Source organism: Epinephelus moara, chromosome 20 (assembly GCF_006386435.1).
Source record: "Epinephelus moara isolate mb chromosome 20, YSFRI_EMoa_1.0, whole genome shotgun sequence".
Lineage (NCBI taxonomy): Eukaryota > Metazoa > Chordata > Actinopteri > Perciformes > Serranidae > Epinephelus > Epinephelus moara.
Genome location: NC_065525.1, coordinates 23,453,892 through 23,472,084, shown reverse-complemented (window position 1 = coordinate 23,472,084; position 18,193 = coordinate 23,453,892). Strand labels below are relative to the sequence as shown.

The window sequence follows — 18,193 nt, the reverse complement described above, 5'->3', positions numbered from 1 at the left end:
CAAAACAACTTTATGTATTTAGCCCCACAGCATCATAACTTTACCTTGAGGGGATTTATAATCTGTAAAGCACACAGTCTTCTTAGGTCATTGTACATAAACTACATTTGTCCAAGGGCCAGAATTTGCCTAAGAAGACAATGGGAGGGCCGGGCTTTCCAAGAAAAATAAATAATTTAAAATTTTTTAAAAAAGAGACCAAATTAGCCTATAATTGTTTTATAATTTAATTGTTTAATTTTATTGATGAATTAAAATGATAAATTAAAAGTAAATGAAAGTAAATGAAATGTTTGTGAGTTTGTCCCCGTTCTTGCACAAAGATATGACACAAGCCACATTTCTCAGCTTCAACCATCCAATCTGCACAATTGTCAGGACTTAGACATGGACAGGGACACAGACCGAGTGCTGCGTTGCATGTGTGTGTGTGTGTGTGTGTGTGTGTGTGTGAGAAAGGGAGGGAGACAGTGAAAGAGTGAGGGGAAGAGAAGGTGGACGATTGCACAAAATGTTTCTGTTAAATTATTAATGATTAAAAACCCATGATATTATGTAGCTATCTTACCCAAACCCGTCTACAGCCTGTGGGTCAATAATAAGCTAATAATAAGCTAGTGTTTGTGGGTCACACACACACACACATATTTGGGGTTGTTAAATCACAGTTAAGTTATTTTGAGCTCAGTTGTTTTTGGGTTGCTCTAATAAAAGAAGAAAATATAATGCTCGATATCATAAAGGCCAGAACGCATGGTATCCTCCTCAAATGTTATGACTTCATTAATAGTCTGCGGCTGGACGGGAAGCTTTGGCGGGCCATAATAGGTCAGCGGGCTGCCAGTTGATGATTGCAGTCTTAGACCCTCGACTCCTATAAGGATAAGCTTCCTCCCAAATAAAACGTTTATTAGGGAAAAAATGGAAGAGCAGTGAAGCCAACCAGGAGCGACACAGATCCTGTGCTTAAAGCCACATGATTGTATTTCTTTAGAGACAGTTTAAGTTGTGTCTGATGTGACTATAATGTAATGCTATATCTGATTTTTTCCTGTCCGACAGGCTGTCTGCTCAGAAGAGGTACTTTTTTGAGGTTATCCACAAGCAGAACGACAAAGGAACTGACCATGTGGAGGTGGCAGTAAGTAGTAGTACAAAATGCCCCCTCCTTCCTTCTTTGTCACATTTAATTGGTTCCAACTCTCATGTCACGTCTGTGCTCATTTTCATGTGCAGTGTGAGTAATAAAGTGGAAGAGACATGCAGTTCTTTGTGTTGATTTTCACACAGTGGCGGCTCCAGGATCGAGGCAGGTTCAGGGTTATTGAATCCAGTCACATCTCCCTCTATGTTAGTAAGTACACAAAAAACCCACACATCATTCCTGCCGCTTAAAAAACACATCACTCAGCGAATCTTTATTAGTCTAGAGCTCAGGATGGATTTCCATCACACAGCGTCTCATGACTCAAAACTGCCATGGCGCTCAAACCTGCATATCAAGTCAAGTGGTTCAGTTGCACAGTAAATGCTCGTCTTATTCTATTGTCCTTTGGTTTCATCCCACAGATGAGTCTGCCTTGTTAATGAGTGACGTAGCCCACATACCACAGACGGCTGCGAGCCACCAGCACACACCCACAAGGCAGCAGAGTGCCGCAGCAGACATGTTGAGGGAGGACCCACGAGACACTCTCTACCACGGTGAGAGACGTCTCTCTGTTGCCCTATTTCTTCGCGGCACAGCTGATAAATCACCTCATCCTCCATTTCTTACCGTTAGTTGCAAGTATTGTGCAACTTCTTTCCTCCCACTAAATGCACCAAGTAATCTTATCTCAAATCTGTGTGTTGTTTTTGTCTGCAGTGCCTTTGATAAACAGCAAGTTCCTACATGGTGTTCTGCCTGACTGCTCGTACAAACCCAGCTACATTATAAAAGACTTTCCGCTTGTCCGCTACCAAGGACTGCAGTTTGTATGTATTTATATAGTTTGTTTCATTCATATTTCACTGACAGTTTTGCTAGTTGAGCTCCAGCCCACATTATTCTTCAAAGCTTATCATTCATACTAAACAGGTCATGAATACAGTGCAGGGGTAGCACTGTGGTGAGCAAACGTCTTATTTAGGTTGCCTCAGAGTAATACAGGAAGCTTTTTTCATCTTTCATAGCCCTCTCTTATTGTGTCTTTAAATTTGTTCCTGTTGTGCTGAGCAGTGTTGCCTATTTGAGGAATTATGTCAGCATACATACAGTAACAGTGCGATGTCCCCTGAGGACAAATTTAAAGGGAACACCCAGATTTGCTGCACCCATTAGAAAGGAAAAAAACATTTAGAAGCACAGAAGCTTCTGATTTCTCTCACTTGATTCTACAATCTTCAATTTTTGTCACTTTGTGCTGACTTCCTGAAGTATCTGCTGGTTGCCTAGCAGCCTTTAAGTGACAACAAATGTCACTGCCCAGCCAAGAAATAGTCCTACACATGACGCCCATAAGACCATAAACTGTTGTTTTTACACTTTGGTTTTTATACGGATACAATTTAAAAAGATATAAAGTGTTAATTGGTGACATTTCAAAGACAGAGGTTTTTTTAACCTTTGGACAGAGCCATGTTAGCTCTTTCCCCCTGTTTACAATCTTAAAGGGATAGTTCAACATTTTGGCAAATTCGCCTATTGCCGTAATTAATTAAAGGTAATGTACCTACTCATATGACTATAGGGATTACGGCAACAGGCGAATTTGCCAAAATGTTGAACTATCCCTTTAATGTTAAAGCGACAGTTCATCCCAAAATCGGTGAGAGGTGTAAACATTTAACGGTGTCTTCCTCAGCTAAGCTATAAGTGAAGCAAGCTCAGTGGTGCAAGGTCAGCTAGCAGTAGATGCACACTTCTTTGTGCCCAGTATATTTTGGTAGAAAAAAAAACAAGTTCCTACATGAAACTTCTCACAACACAGTCTGTGGATTATCGTGAGTAACCAGGTCATGCTTTCTGGAAAGAGACATTGCTGTTGTATTGTGCCATCTAGTCTCATTATATTGGAAAGAAGGCAGACAGGTTAATGGCTGATATCTCCAAAACTTGGCAACTCACACCCAAACATGATTGATTTCTAAATAGTGCTACAGAAAACAGGAAAAATATGTATTTTTGATTTTTGGTTTGAACTGTCCCTTTAAGATAAGCTAGTAAACTGCAGCTATAGCTTCATGTGTAACAGAGGGATGTGAAAGTGGTGTTGATCTTAGCTTGGCAAGAAAGCAAATCCCATATCCCAAAATACTGAACTATTTTAGTTTTTATTTTTTGAATATCAACCTCTCATAAAAAAACACATGCAGCACGTGATGTTCTTATCTCAACTATGCACACACCTGTTTGATCTCTGTTTACGGGGATCAGATGACCCTTATTAGGTTAAGATCCCATGATTTTAACATTGTTTTTATTGAACATTTTTAAGTTTTATATAAACAATAAAATAATCATATCATATCATATCATAAAATAAGGAGAAATTAAAATGACAACAATAAAATTAGTTTGGTTATGCATGGTATCTTCCATATTCTGTTGCGTGGTACATGTAATATAACGTCATTTTCACATACATAACCAGTGTGTACTTTATTCAGTACAGACGATTAGAGCATTCCCTTTAACATCCGTAACAATATGCAGTCCACAATCCACATAACCCATAGTCTGTATTTCACATATTTCATCCAGTTACATCATTCTTCTAATTTGTATATTCAAATAAGCACTATCCGGAGACCAAGCTGGTAATCAAAGCACTCAAGCAAACGCAAATCCGCTTGCACATATATTCATATCACATCACGCACATATGCATACAGCATACGCAAACACATACATTCAAAAACAAGTAACATGTACTAAATGGTGGTCCAGTACATTTTAACCCAATTATATTTCCAGGAAGTCAGTCCAGGCTTGCCATGTTTTTACTCTTACATTATATGTAGTCTTTTCTAAGGGCATTCAATACTGTGAGTGGCTGGATGGGTTATCATCAATCCATTTAGACAAGATACATTTTTTCGCTACTGTCATGGCCAGCCCAAAGAAAGTAAATTTAATAAGTTGAACTGGAGACTAGAGTAAGGAGTACCATGTTCAGGACTTCCTTGAGTGTATTTTCTACAGTCTCCCACCATTATTCTAACTTTTGCCATGTCAAGGTCATAATTTGGGAAGCTTCCAGTCTCAGTTTTACATCTGATGCAATGTGGAGATGTGTTGCCCGTGAAACAACTGCTCTTTTCAAAATTGGACATTTTGTATCTTGTGCTAATATAGTCTTTTTGGGCTGCAAGCAATAGGGACCATTGACAACCAGCTATCTGAATTTCGCCTCTCGTAGCTTTAACAGCATTTCAATTAATCTCTCCAGGTCCACATGTCCTACATCTACCCCAACGACTACACTCGCCTCACACACATGGAGACTGAGAACAGCTGCTTCTACCCTGAAAACCCTTACTACATGAAGATGTAAGACACGATGAATTATAGATCCATATGCAGTAACACTTACTGTGACATTGTATACTAAATGGAATTGCGTACAGATGGACGTTCTCCCACAGTCCAAAGATATGCAGGTTAGGTTAACTGGTGACTTTAAATTGGTATGAGTGTAAGCGTGAATGGTTGTTGTTCAGGATGTACCCCACCTCTTGCCCAGTGTCAGTTGGGTTAGACTTCAGCACCATTGCAACCCTAGACAGGATAAGCAGTTACGTATCATGAATGAATGAATACAGGCAGACAGAGTAGAATTAGAAGTAGGTTTACCGCATCTCCAATAGAGGGTGCTGTACTGCTCAATCTTTTTCACATCAGGAGATGAATGTGTTTTGTTTTTTGACATAGAGAGAAAGAAAGTCCCATTTGAAAACTAATTTGTGAACTTAATGTAACATAAAACCAGTTAAATCCTTCTAAAGCTTTGCATAATTATGTGTTTTATCCTCCTGTTTTCAGGTTCGGTGTCTCTAGATATATGAGATTAGACCGTCCTGATACGTGGGAGACAGAAAACATAGGCAGAGGTATTTTGTACTTCCCTTTTAAAAAAAAATATATATATATATCAAACTGTATTGTCTGTTCATAACACTCTACTTTTGTGTTAGGTTTTGGTTTCCAGAGGAGGAAATCAGTGCAAGAGGGGGACGAGTATGACAATGAAGCCTATCGAAGAGAAAAGGCAGTCAGGCAAGACCGGGTGAATAACGGCCTTTTTCCAGACTATGGTGACGATTATGACGATTATATTCAGAGACGCAGGCGCAAACTCTTCTCCTTAGTCATGCAAGAAACTAACAACACGCGGAAGAACATATCGGAAACAAGACTGCACATAGATGAGTTGCAGAGGAGGCAGGGGAAAGACGGTGTCTTAAAGCGAAAGCCACAGAAACCAGCTGAGAGTCTGCAGTCAACACAAACCCCAAAATATCACCTGCAACAGAACAGGACGGAAGTAAGGCTTGAGGGCCAGGTTATAAAAGCAGGACAGGTGAAACCAATGAAAGCAAAAGGAAAGTCAAAATCAAAAAAGAGAAAAAAGCTCAAATCGGTACAGACCGCTGTGAGACCAGGACAGACAACCCCAGTGATACCAGTGGACAGAGAGCAGTTTAAAGCACTGGAACAACCAGCGGTCGTGCCAGAGCAGCTCAATTCTAAACAGCATAACATCCAGGTGTCCCGTAAAATGAATAATACCCAAATCAAGAGACTTAAGGACTCAAAGATTCAACCCTTAGAGAGGGTCACTCCTCTGCTTGAAAAGCCCGCAGAGGCCCCGCAGCGAAGGGTTGGAATCAGAGACATGGAGCTCCATCCAGGCGTCCTGGAGCGCCCTGCAATAAAGCTTAATCAGCGGGACACAGTTACCAGAAAACGCCTCAGGGATAAAGACACAGAGATGAAAATGCCTCTGCAAGATCTGGAAAATAGCATCCACAGAGTAAGGATGATCACCAAAGGCAAAATACACAAAAGGCAGTGGGACATGGGAGAGGAGAACCAAGCAGGGGAGGAAGATGAAGTTCGCAACAGGGCTGTGAGGCAGAGAGACACCTGGGAGGGTGAGAGAGACAATCTGTGGGGACCAGGGGACGACTTTGAAGGTGCGGATGATGAGGACCTTACCCCCCCACCAGTGTTTGACACTGAGGTCAACTGGAGCCAGACCTTCCAGGTGAGCCAGCTGGACATTCAGGCAATGCGATCAGATTCCATCGACCTGCACTGCAACATCTCAGGCAACCTGCTCCTCAGCTCCAGTGACACTCTGCCCACGGTCAGGGCTTTCATGGACCAACTCAATGAAAAGCACCACGGGTTAGTACAGTGTTTTATTTATTTACAAGTTTATTTGACAGGGAGTATGGTTGTGCGAGATGGTTGTGCGTGAAAATCCCAGTAGATCAGCAGTTTCTGAAATACTCAGACCAGCTTGTCTGGCACCAGCAACCATGCCACGTTCAAAGTCAGTTAAATCACCTGTCTTCCCCATTCTGATGCTCAGGTTGAACTTCAGCAGGTCGTCTTGACCATGTCTACATGGCTAAATGCATTGAGTTGCTGCCACATGATTGGCTGATTAGCTATTTCCATTAATGAACAGTTGAACTGGTGTACCTAATAAAGTGGCTGGTGAGTGTATTTTGAGCCGCTCAAATTTATCTTGGCACTGCTTGTTTGGGAGCTACTGACCTTGCTGAAAAATTAATGCTGACATGTCAGTTAAGAAAAAACATCTCAGTGAAAACATCCATTATCCACCCATTAATGGTTTTGCTGTAAGTTTTGAATGAGTACGTCACATTTTGGAACCAGTTACACTTCCAATATAATTTAATAGCAAGTACAATCATGTGCATCAATTACACTACAGTGTGAAGCACATTTTACTATGATTTGTTTGGTTCTCTCTGTCCTTGCAGGCGGTTCACGTTGGTGCGCGTGGTTAACGTGGTGAAGCGCGTGGACGGGGTCAAGGGCAGCCGCTACCTTCTGGAGCTGGAGCTGAAAGATGTTGACGGCCAGCTGCTGCGGCTGTCGCACTACATCTACACTCTGATTCGCTACAGCAGGCAGCGCAGCATGGACTTCAATTTCCAACACCAGAAACCTCAGCTGGTGATGTGTAACCCGGTGGGCTTCCGCTGGAATCCTGTCGCCACCGTCCACTTCATAGTACCTGGTACACCCTCCTTTAACCATACTGTTAGCTTCTGTTTTAACATTCATCATCAAGGTACTCAGGTGTTAAAGTTCAGACACATTACACTGTAACTGATGACAGATGACCTCAGTATGTGAGCATTTACTTCTTGGACCAGATCTCCTATAGATACTGACATTAATCGGCGTGTCACAACCACAGACTCTTTGTCAATATTTCATTACTCAAAGAGAGAAAGGCCTCCATTATGTAGCCTTCAGTGTCAGATTCGAGGCTGTATAAAGACTCAGATCTCAGTGGACCCTTTTGAAAAACACTTTTTGGGAGGGATCCATAGCAGCCATTGTCTAAAATGTGCAGGAATAAAGACAGCACCCTTGGGACAAGATCTTCAAAGTGAAAATTAAAAAAGGAAGGCCAATTGGTTTGCACCCTGGACAATGCATCATCTGATATCAGGACTGTTGAATTCAGTGTAACACAGTGATAATGGGAATCTGACACTGATGCTCAAATGATAGTGCACAGAAGTCAGAGTCAAGAAATGTGTCGTTGAAATACTTATTTTAGATTAAATTTCCCATAGTATTTTTCTCTGTTAAAGGATACATGTGTGCTGTTCATAATCCTTAAACTGTGTGGTTGTTTTTTCAAAATTGCATTGAGACATGTGTCAGCACACTGATTTGATGCACCCCACCCAAAGAAAATTGAAAACAGCGATTAGTTTCTACATTTTGTCAACATCAGATATATTATTTGACAGTAATTGATGATTACATAATGGGATGATGTCAGTTCTACAAAGTACATTTTTTTGGGGGGGTGGGGAGCATCAATTCAGTGTGATGTTTTCTCCCTGCTTTTCTGTTTAAATAACGGCTCATGTGTCTGTACGATGCTCAGTGAAAAACCAGGCTCGATGGGTGCAGCAGCTGATCACAGATATGGAACAACTCTTCCGAGCAACCAGAGACGCCAACTTCAATCTCATCATCGCTGACTACAACAGCACTGACATGGATGTGAGGAAGGCTCTAAAGAAGTCCTCGCTCCCCAGGTGTGTGTGTGTGTTTGCTTCACTGTTACACTTAATCTGAACTTTCTAAAGCTCATCACACAAGATATGTATGCACTACAAATAATGCCTGTGGAATTTATCAGGTACCAGTATGTGAAGCTGAGCGGAAACTTTGAGCGCTCTGCTGGTCTGCAGGCGGGCATCAACCTCATAAATGTGAGTATTGCAACATCACTCAGACATGAAGCTTCCAGATAACGGGATGAATGTGTTAATAGTAGTTATAATCCATCTCTTTTATATCTCTCCCCGCTTGTTCTCCCTTAGGATGACCACAGCATTGTGTTTCTTTGTGACCTCCACATCCACTTCCCTCCCTCCATCATCGACACCATCAGGAAGCACTGTGTAGAGGGATACATGGCTTTCGCTCCAATAGTGCTGAGACTGGACTGCGGGGCTACGCCATTGGATGCCAGAGGTAGACACAGATGCACCCATCTTCACTTTATGACCATGGTTCATTTTGAAGGTTGGAAATTTTAATAATTTTAGAATCTTTTTTTAATCGAAATATAATACTAACAAAAATTAAAATTGAATTTGTGAGTTCCTAATAGCCACATGCATTTTATCCAATTTCATCTACCATCTTTAATTTCTTTTGTCAAAATGAGTCAAGCTCCTCTGCACGAAATCTCTGATGGTACACATCCATAACCTACCACTGAACCTAATACTATCTTTTTACTTAATATTTCAGTTTTCCGTTTGCAAATTGTAGCTTAAACTCACTCGAATAACCACATTCTTACATTGAACCTTCCTCTGCACAGGACCACATATATACTACTTACCTTTATATATACTTGCAATGCTTGAGTAAAAGACGATAAAGATTTTCTTTCCAAACATCTGTCTTAAATTTGGTTTAAAATTATCTTAAAAAGCATTAAATTTAAGTGTAGAGCCCCTGCTTTTAGTTTCGAAATGAATGGTGTTACAGAAAGACTTATTTTGGAAAGATCAGGAGGGCAAATATAGGCACTTATCTGATCTATCTTATAACAATGTCATAACTGACTCCAAAATATCCCAACTTTTAAGTTCTTGAACTTGACTGAGAAGATGTTTAAGAAATGATTTTAATAGTTGTCCAAGTGAGTGCAGGAATCCTGTTTAAAGTACAGTGAAGAGGGAGATAGACAGCAAAGATTCAAGAGGAAAGACAGTGCTGGCATTTTGTCTCAGACAGAAAATAATAAAAGGATCCACATGCAGAAAAAAACACATTGGTTGCTTTGGTTTAACCAGATCAGCTGCCATTTAAAGCTTTTTGTTTTGCCTGTACATGCCAATTTTTGCAGATATAAATGTGACTTACTGTACATTTCCTCACTCTTCTGCATCAAGGCTCCCCTTCTTTTTTCTTTGTGTTACTACTAACCTGTCTTAGGAAGTCTGTTCAGTCTTAAGGAGTCAGTCTTCAGACAAGCAGGATGTGTGACTCCAAAGACGGAGGGATTTTATGTACACAGAAACCTCCAAGGTCATGAATTAAAAGCTTCTTGCCTCCAGCCACACACTCTCAGACAAATACCTGTTTCAGTGAATCGTGGCATCCAGTAATGTTCGGTTGCAACAAGTGGCAGGTGTAGGTCAATAAATATAATGTTTTCTCACCTTGATAAATTATATGATATTTAATCAAAGATGGTGGTCATGTTAAGTCGCTATAATCAAAAGGATTTTTGCTATTCAGGAGAAGGGTGGACTTTATATTTAAATAAAAATGTGGTCATCCCATCTGTGTTGCAGGTTACTGGGAGGTCAATGGCTTTGGCCTGCTGGGGATCTATAAGTCAGATCTGGACGCAGTGGGAGGAATGAACACCAAGGAATTCAAAGACCGCTGGGGAGGAGAAGACTGGGAGCTCCTGGACAGGTTTGTCCTCACTTTCTGAATGAGTCATATTGTTTTTAGTCTGTTTCCTATATTTGTATTTTTTGTTTTCATTTAGCTTTACAGAAAAGGAGTTTGAAAAGCATGACGACGAGTACGAGTACTACTCTCTGTGCTGCTGTCACTGACAGTGATAATCCCTCCACATCCCTGTACCGAGTGTGACAAGTCCATGCATGTTCCCAATAGAGTTGTTTAAAATAACCCTGGGACAAGTGGGTAAACCCCAACTGTAGCAGATACAGACATTACAGAATAGCTGTTGCATAACAGTGTGACAGTAGTTTGTTTTTCACGTCCCTAAAGCAGTGGATTCCAAAGTGGGTGCCTAAAGGGCCGGCGAATGATGCCAAGATTTATTATCTTTTCTTCCACAGAACAGTGGGGTTACACAGAATATACCCTGACATTTCTCCTACTTGTGACAGATACCTTTTAACAAGCGACACTCTACTCTGCAGTTTTGCTCTGTGTCCCAAAGTTAAGACCTGCTGGATCTCTATTTTCAAACTAATATCTATAATATTTCGAATTCAGATAGAACCACAACCACTCACTATTACAGGGTGTCTATAGGTCCTTTAAAAGTCTTAAATTGTCTTAAATTCAGATTCGATGGGTCTTAAATATTTTCGGTCACATTATTTTATCTTATTTGACCCATATTTAACCAGGTAAGTCCTGTTGTGATCAACAAACTCTTTTACAAGGGAGACCTGGCCAAGACAGCAGCACACAAAAAGTTACAGCCAAACAACAACACAATAAAAAACATAAAACATACAGTAACATGTAGAAATATTAGAACACCTGCGCACAATGACAAGATCAAATCAAGTGAGAGGAGCAGAGCACATAAAAGCTTTCTTTTCCAGCGCAGTCCGTGCACTAGGAACAGACAGCAAAACTAAATCTTGACAGACTCTAGCACCAATCACATGTTCAATTAAAGTACAAATGTACGAAGGGAGTTTACCCAGTATGCGTTTAGAAATGAACAAAGACCAGTGACTGAGCCTACGAAATGTCAAAGAAGGCCAATCAGTCCTGGAATAAAGCGCACAGTGATATGTAAGGGCTTTACAATTTGTAACAAATCTCAGTGCACTATGATACACTCCATATTTTGGCCTGTTCGAGTCCCCGTCCGGACCAAAATATGGAGTGTGGACTGGTAGCTGGAGAGGTGCCAGTTCACCTCCTGGGCACTGCCAAGGTGCCCCTGAGCAAGGCATTGAACCCCCCAACTGCTTGGAGCGCCTGTCATGGGCAGCCCCACTCTGACATCTCTCCACTTAGTGCATGTATAGGTCCTGTTTGTGCATGTATGTGTTCGGACCAGTGTGTAATTGACAACAGAGTGAAAAAATTTAATTTCCCTTCGAGGATTAATAAAGTATATAAAATTAAAAAAATGTAAATTGAAAATATGTAGTATGTAACATGTGCAAACAATGTGCAGATGCATTTGTGTACAACAAATCACCATAATCCAAAACTGGTAAAAATGTGGCAGCAACCTCAAAGGAGAAACAGGACTTGTTTTTGAAATAAAGCCCTAAATTCAGCCTCAGCTTTTTTAGATTATCAGCTTGAGGTTTAAAAGACAGGAAGTCATCAAGCCAAATACAGAGAGTGACAACCTCTAACTAAGGTCTAACTAAACCTTAGTTTTATCAGCAACATTACCGCAAACATTTCTTCAGCCTGATGGACCCAATGACTGTTTAAAATAGAGTGCCGAAGTCAAGCCCCTCCCAGTAGAGCTCATGGGACCTTAGATCGGAAAAAATATGAATGGCAGTGAATGAGGAGAGAAATATTATCTTTTGGTCCCCTTTGAGTTGTGACATGAAATCCAAATATGTCGTTAATGAATTTAAAACATTCATTTTAAGGTCAAGAAAGTCATACTTTGTGGTAAAACTGTTGAGATATAAGCTTTTGAAAAAACGTAATTAGAAAGACTACACAGGAGGCGGTCGCGTACGTGACGTCATCGCTTTCGCTCGCTTCCAGCAGCTTGGAGTGACTGCAACCTGGCACAAAACACACAGACATCTTCAATCATAAATCGATTAATCATAAAACAGTGGAATTTCAGCGGGGAGGCCAAGCTGCAGGAAGCGAGCGAAAGCTATGACGTCACATACGCGACCTCCTCCTGTGTACTCCTGAGTCTTTCTAATTAAAAAGCTTATATCTCAACAGTTTTACCACAAAGTATGACTTTCCTGACCTTAAAATGTATGTTTTAAATTCATTAACAACATATTTAGATTTCATGTCACAACTCCAACGGGACCAAAAGATAATATTGCTCTCCTCATTCACTGCCATTCATATTTTTTCCGATCTAAGGTCCCATGAGCTTCACCGGAAGGGGCGTGACTTCGGCACTCTATCATTGGACAGACTGAATAATGAATAGCATTTATGACAGCGATGAGAGTTTGTTTTCTTTTTACATTACAATACTGTTCATTTTGAACTGACATCAGTGTGTTTAATTGTAAAGAGTACTTAAATTTAACTTGGTTATATCTGTAGACACCCTGTGTTGTTTAAGGAATGTCTGATGATGTCAGAAAGTGAAGCAACACCCAGCAGTGTTTCCTCTCCTATAGTCTCATTATTGCAAAGAAACTGCTCCTTAGGCACTGGAAAAAGGAACTTAGTTCCCACTGCAAAGATGTGGCTAAGTGACCTTACGGACACACCTCACTGAGAAAAAATAAGATACACTCTTATGGACAAACTCCCATATTTTGACAAGGTTTGGGCACCTGTCACTCATTGTCTTACTTCTGTGACCTATCGGCATTGTGAGGGAAGGGTAGGGCTAAGGGGGGAGGGGTTGTCCTCTTTTATTTATTATTATGATGATGATTTTTTTCTTGAATATAGTTTTGGGGCTTTTTGCCTTTATTTGATAGGACAGCTATAGTGTGACAGGGGGAGAAAGAGAGGAGGAATGACATGCAGCAAAGGGCCGTGGGTTGGAATCGAACCTGTGTCTACTGCTGCAAGGACACAGCCTTTGCACATGGGGTTAGCTAGTGGGCGCCCCATGATTTATTTATTTTTTCCCATTGTATTCTTAGTTATTACTGTTCAGTATACTACATCTTCAGAAAAAAGGAAAAAGAGCATATAATGATCCAACTGCATGTATGTGCATTGAAATACAGTACTTACGTATTTATATGGTTACATGTCAACATGCTCAAATAAAACACATTTGATTCAGTTCGGTAACTGCCTGTTTTTAACAACACTTCACAAAAGAATATACCGCATACCTATTAAGCTGAGCTGGACAGCCACAAAAACATTTTTTTGGCATTGATCTCAGCCTGTGAACCTTTTTCGCGGCTGTCCAGCTCAGTTGAATTGGTTAGCAGGTGTTTCTCTTGCCGTCCTTTCCTGGTCTACATTTAACCCAGTAGCATACTTGTTTTTGTAACTGATTTGATTATGTTCAGTATTTGTGAATCTGCACAGCAGCACTGAAACATTTCACACCTGTTTTGATTGAACATAGGCCTTATAAAGTTTGGCTTAAAACGTTTGTGACCACGACTAAATGAACTGTAAGTAATAAAACTCTCCTTTGCTCCTAGGATCCTCCAGGCAGGACTGGAAGTGGAGAGGATCTACTTACGAAACTTCTTCCACCACTATCACTCCAAGCGTGGCATGTGGAACCGGCAGGTGTTGCCCAGCCACAGATGACCTTGTGGGCCTGCCTGCTGCACCATGACCACAGTCGCCACGGTTACAACCACGGCAACCAGAGCACTTTAAGGCCGTAGCACGATTCCTGCTACATAACCGTAATAGCTGCTGACCGACAGAGAGGTTGACACAGGATTGGATGCTGTCTCTGTTCACGTCAGCTCTGTGAAAAAAGCAACTCAGTGTCAGCCGTGAGGGTCGTTGCTAAGGAGGTACTACTGATCTGCTCAGAGTTTATTTCACTGGATGTACTCATGACTACTGAGAGGGTACTGGCGGATGAGTGCCATTGACTGTGTGATATTTGAAATGAAGATACAGCTGTGCACCATGTCGCTGACTAACACTTTCACAATCTGCACTACTGGCTGCAAGGAACTGACCTGATCCAAAGATAAAACATAAATACAGTGACTGTGCACACTCCGAGGATCTAGACACACAAGTGTCCACTGATATCATAACGATCAGAAGTCTTGCACACGAGTCTTAACTGAAAACGCAAATTGTTTATCTGTTTGTGACAAAGATATATATGTGTTTGACTGCAGATTGTGTCTATGCTAAACACAGCCTTATTTGTCATGGTAAATTATAGAAAACTTTATATTTATTTTATCAATATTTGTAGGATTTCATTTGTCGGTTTTTTCATTTGAGTCTGGTGTGTCTAGAAAGCGATAACATTTCAGAAAAGTGTACCTCAGTTTACCTGTCAAGTGGCCTCCAAGTTTTCTATGTTTCCTTACAGTTTTTTTCTGATTGATTCGGCACTATCTTTTAAACTAAGCCTAATTTTGCAAAACTCCACACACTAACCTCAAAACCTTTCACGAAAGCTGCAAAACATTATACAGCTCTTGCAAAAGCAAACAATTCCTGCAAAACTCCTCAAGCTCTCATTTGAATAACCACATGAAGCAGCAACTAAACACTGATAGTAAGAGCGAAAAACACTTGTGGCTTTTGCTTTTCCTGTGTGACAGGCAGAGCAGTCTTATCATGCATGTAGTTAACACACATACACACAGATGTCCAAATGTTTGATGTGTATTCTGAGCACTGTCAGTACTAATGGGGAAGAGATTACATTTTTTTTCTCTGAAAATGTTCTTTTTGTTTTATCTAATGATTCAAGATCACATGGTATGGAGCACAAACATAACACACAATAATAAGAGGACGATGGCGACATGGCGAAAGTACAAATGTTTTTTAAACAAAGGACAGACATTCTTCAAAAAAGTACCTAGGTTAAAAATAACTTTTAGCTTAACTGACTGAAATAACAAAATTAATTTAAACATCAGTGAGCAGTTTAAATAATACTTTGGCAAATACCTTTCTCTATAATTCATTAAGCTTACTTTGTGACAATCAGAAGAAACATGCTACTCATCTCCCCCTGACAATTGTCATCGCAGAGGTTGTAGATCATCTGGTTTCTATCCAGCCCTTTATATCTTTTAGTGACTTCAACAATTGTGATGTTGCCCACTCTTAAATGTACAAATGCCCTGCCTTTACGTTGGGTTTAATGTAACAGATGTTTAAATTGTAATGATGATAATAATGATAATACATTTTGTTTATCGGCGCCTTTCAGAGCATTCAAGGACAAATTACGAGACACAGTTAAAAAACAACAAGCAGCAGTGTATCCATAGATCATAAAATTAAACAATTCTGTAATATACAATAAAAGTTAATAAAAATGACAAAATCACAATTATAAATATTAGGTAAATATTAGGTATAAAATCATCATCATAAAATCACTATCAGTGCAGGTCACCATATGTGTGTCACCATTAAATCAGACCGAATATGCCAGCTTGAAACTACATACATACTACATAAATATCACATGATGTCATACGTCTGAGCTCAGTCTGCCCTTTTGCATAAACACTCCTTTAACACAGTTGTTCGCAACTGGTGAGTCGCGGTCCAAAAGTGGGTCATGGATCCATTTTGAATGGACCACAAGTGACTCGCAAATGTGTCAAGTTTGTAAAAAACACACTTTATATTTAAGTACAGTGAATTTCTGTCGTTTCCTGCTGTAGATTGAGTGAATAATGGACAACTACTTGACAGAGACAGCAAACTAGCTCAACAGCATGGCCAAACACAAGTATGATGCTAAATATATTAAACTGTGTGGACCTTGAACTAATGACTAAGGAGAAACCTGTACCCCATGGATGGACCAGCTGGGAACCACTGCTCTAACACACTCTAAAAGAACAGACAAAATTAGGCTAAATCTCCCCTGCTTCGAGGGTCTAACCATAAGACTGTAAAGCTCAAGCTCTGATTTGTAAGAGAAGTCATTATCTGAGGGCTGCAACTACTATTTTCATTAGAAACTACTCTGCCTGTTATTTTCACAGTAAATCGATTAATTGTTTAGTCAGTAAAACTGTGAATAATGCTCATCACATTCTCCCAGAACCCAAAGTGACGTCTTCAATTTGCTGCTTTTGTCCAACCAACGGTCCAAAAACCCAAAGCCTCTTTATTTACAATCATACATGGCAATGAAAAGCAGCAAAGTCTCACTTTTAAGATGCTGGAATCTGAATTTTTTTGCTCAAAACATTACAGAAACAATTAACTGATTATCAAAATAGTTGCAGATTACTTTTCTTTTCATCAACTAATTGATAAATCATCTAATAGCTGACCCCCAAAGCAGAGAACATGCATTCAGTTTGGCCCACTTGGTGAACGCTTTGGCTACGAGTGCTAATAGTTTCAGAGATAGTGCTTCAAGAATCACCGATAGTGTGAGATCATTCAGAAAAAAACTGTAAATATGAAATGTGCCTTCTTTTGTGACTGTTATTCAGGTACTGGGACCACACAACGCTGTTTTTACAACTGGACAAGCCTTGAACTGGAAAAAATAATTATCAGATTTCCGTGGCTGTGTTGTTTAGTATGTCGGAGAAGGATTGTAAGTTATATTTGGACAGGTGTGTTTGTGTTGCCCGATGCATCACAGACATTTCTGGCGCATGAATCATAAATGAAATATCAGAAAACTGAAACAATGCATTAATGTGACATTTTCTGGCCGTTCTCCTTACAGTGACGCTTACCAAAGATGTCAGTTTAAAGCTGGCTGACTGTATTCCTCTGAAGAAAAGTTTTTTTTTAGAAAGAGCAGGATTTGTTTAATGACATGATGTCAGGTTCTTGGAAATGTTGTCTGTGTGAGTGTAGCATTAAGGGACATTTTTACTGTAGTTTTAGTGTAATTTATGTCTGTGCAGACAGCTTCTGTTATTTCATTGATCTACCTGCTGAATTTAATTGTTGTTTTTCAAAAGATGAATTGTTTAGATGACTCTCAAAATCAATGTTTTTGGGCTCAGTCTATGAAGTTTCCGTTCTAACGTTGGGATTATTGTTTTCACTGTCAACAGATAGGAAATACAGTGGATAAGAAATGATCTTGTTTATTTATCAGATTGTTTTTATTGTTATTTAAGACAAAACTAATGGCAGCATTTTTTTCTGATTGCTCACATTCCATTTTAACAAACTTGTGCCTTTCTTATTCTTCTGAATTTGATACACGTTGAACTGCTTCACTTGTTTTTTTAGGACAGTGTGAAATCACAACACTTTCTGGTCTGATGCCAGCCTTTGCTGGTGGTTTTGGTTTGTAACGCTGTCAAGAATCAAAGCACTGAAGCTTTTGAAATGTGGTTTCTAGTTTGGTCAGGGTGTTTGATGCTTTCCTCTTTTACTACTCCTTCATCTCTTACTTTGATGTCTTTAGATATACCTCATGTGCTGGGACTTAACCTCTGCCTTACTGTACAGTTCTGTACGAGTCTCTTCTCTCAGGGACATGTTTTCTTTATCACCTTTTTACACTGCCTTGACAAATCTGAGGAATAAACCTCTCTTGCCTTTCTTTTCATGACATTATGAGTGCTTTTTAATAGTTGTCATATGCTACTTATGTTACAAAAGTAAGGTGTTCTGGCTATAAACTTAATATCTAGTGGGATATATTGGCAGAAATTAAATGTTAAGTAATAAGTATGTTTTCTTTAGTGTATATACCTTAGAACAGGAGTCGGCAACCTTTACTAAAAGGAAAAAAAATCTGGACGGAGCCACAAAGCATATCTGAGCCTTATAGTGAAGGTATCTAAATTATCCTATCAACATTACTAATGGCTCCAAACGAGCATTCATCTTGTACCACAA

The 18,193-nt window shown here is 39.9% G+C and overlaps 1 protein-coding gene across 1 annotated transcript in view; it reads left to right on the top strand.

The window, feature by feature from the left end:
* Window positions 1–17,903, top strand: part of b4galnt3b (beta-1,4-N-acetyl-galactosaminyl transferase 3b) — a 36,528-nt gene extending 18,625 nt beyond the window's left edge. Inside the window, exons 8-20 of the mRNA XM_050073114.1 lie at window positions 1,063–1,141; window positions 1,291–1,354; window positions 1,570–1,704; window positions 1,868–1,977; window positions 4,434–4,534; window positions 5,027–5,094; window positions 5,179–6,394; window positions 7,000–7,259; window positions 8,148–8,301; window positions 8,406–8,478; window positions 8,590–8,743; window positions 10,081–10,207; window positions 13,849–17,903. Of these exons, the coding sequence (XP_049929071.1) occupies window positions 1,063–1,141; window positions 1,291–1,354; window positions 1,570–1,704; window positions 1,868–1,977; window positions 4,434–4,534; window positions 5,027–5,094; window positions 5,179–6,394; window positions 7,000–7,259; window positions 8,148–8,301; window positions 8,406–8,478; window positions 8,590–8,743; window positions 10,081–10,207; window positions 13,849–13,960 (2,653 nt within the window). The 3' untranslated portion in view covers window positions 13,961–17,903. The remainder of the gene's footprint in view (window positions 1–1,062; window positions 1,142–1,290; window positions 1,355–1,569; window positions 1,705–1,867; window positions 1,978–4,433; window positions 4,535–5,026; window positions 5,095–5,178; window positions 6,395–6,999; window positions 7,260–8,147; window positions 8,302–8,405; window positions 8,479–8,589; window positions 8,744–10,080; window positions 10,208–13,848) is intronic.
* The last annotated feature ends 290 nt before the right edge of the window (window positions 17,904–18,193 follow it).